A 1,580-nucleotide genomic window follows, 5' to 3' on the forward strand; every position below is an offset into this window, starting at 1 on the left:
TTCAAAATTAAATTTGAGATTTTTTTCCGATGTCCCAATCTCTAAGGTGTTAATGCCAAATAATTGAACTTTTAAAAAAAAATAAAAATTAACATTTTGTTGATGTTAAAACTCAACTACAACGTAAATCGATGTCCCTTCGTCACAAAATAATCGAAGCTCGAATATAATATGATTTTTTTCTAAAATCAACGGTCATCTTTTTAAAATCAACAACTAGACTTGTGATTAAAAACGAAAATCACACTAGAATTCCGACCATTTTAGGATAAGTAAAATATCCCTAATGTACTTGGAGTGTTCTAGGACGTAAGTAGAAAGTTAACTTTCATTGATGTTTTAGAATTAAGTCACTCGACATTAACGTTAGTGTAATGTAATTGAGTCATCTCTACAAAAAAAACTCTGAAAGTAAAATGACGTGTCAAAATTTGGAAAGGGTACGAGTAGGTAGCATGGAAAAATGAATACACTTATAGGTAAGATTAAAATTGGCTCTATGAACTTTCCTTCTTCCTTTTCATTTTTCTTCTTCCTCCTTATATATTAATGATTTTCCCCCATCTTCTCCCTCGCTTCAATCTTTCTCCTTCTTCTGCTTCACTTTCTTCCCAGCTATGGCTTCCGCACGTGCCATGCTCGTGCTCCTCCTCTCTCTTCTTTCGCTCTCTTCCTCCTCCATTGCTCAATCTCCCTCCCCTTCTCCAGGTCCCGCCTCCCCGCCGCACCTCCCCCGTCAACTCCACCCCCGGTAGCACCTCCCCCGACCACACCTCCCCCTGCAGCCTCACCGCCATCTAGCATCTCAACTCCACCGGCAGCGGCTCCTACCGCCACCCCACCGATGATGGCATCTCCCCCTCCAATGGAACCAAGCACAGCCCCAGCCCCAGGCCCAGCAATGCCCGAAGGTCCACCGTCGCCTCCAAGCCAAAGCCCAATGTCTCCACCGGGTCCGGCTCCAGCTCCAGCTCCAACCCCGCCGTCGGCTCGGCCGCGGAGCGCGGGATTTTCCATCCATCAAGGTGGGTACATGGCGGGTGTTGCGGCGGTGTTGGGTGGACTGGCCGTCGTATTGGTTTAATTAACACAGCATAGTACTTGAATTTGCTGTAGATTATTATGAGCTCCATACTCATTTGTGTATTCTTTTTTTATTTGAATTTCTTCACCATCTCCATCTCTTGAGAGCATCCTTGAGTGAGTGATATTTGTGGGATTTGTTAGCATTTTCATTTTTTCTTTTTGCTAGTTGAATAAGAGAGACTTGTTTCTTGTTCATGGTTTCATAATAATTTAACTCAATTATACATTTTATGCTGATAGATAAAACAAAACAAAAAAATCAATTTTGGGTAAGACAAATTATTACGTCCTAAAGTTTAATGGATAGGATAGGAAGACTTAAACCATAGACATTCTAGTTGTTAATATATCATAAATGTCAATTGAATTGTTCTAGTTATGGTTGTCCTATGGTTCAATTCTAATTATTTCGGTTATTCAATTATGTTAGAGATATCTAATTAGAATTATGGAGGTAGTGATATTAATTAGTTGGTCCATATAAGAGAAGGAGG

The 1,580-nt window shown here is 40.4% G+C and overlaps 1 protein-coding gene across 1 annotated transcript; it reads right to left on the reverse strand.

The window, feature by feature from the left end:
• Window positions 1-615: 615 nt before the first annotated feature.
• LOC116402752 (glycine-rich cell wall structural protein 1-like) lies at window positions 616-1,017 on the reverse strand. The gene has a single exon (XM_031882811.1). It carries the CDS (start codon window positions 1,015-1,017, stop codon window positions 616-618), a length of 402 nt encoding a protein of 133 aa, XP_031738671.1.
• Between the last annotated feature and the right edge of the window lie 563 nt (window positions 1,018-1,580).

Source organism: Cucumis sativus, chromosome 3 (assembly GCF_000004075.3).
Source record: "Cucumis sativus cultivar 9930 chromosome 3, Cucumber_9930_V3, whole genome shotgun sequence".
In the NCBI taxonomy this organism is placed as follows: Eukaryota; Viridiplantae; Streptophyta; class Magnoliopsida; order Cucurbitales; family Cucurbitaceae; genus Cucumis; species Cucumis sativus.

What these genes read in the sequence shown, in the direction of transcription:
- LOC116402752 (XM_031882811.1), bottom strand. Translation starts at nt 1,017, where the DNA reads ATGGAAAATCCCGCGCTCCGCGGCCGAGCCGACGGCGGGGTTGGAGCT.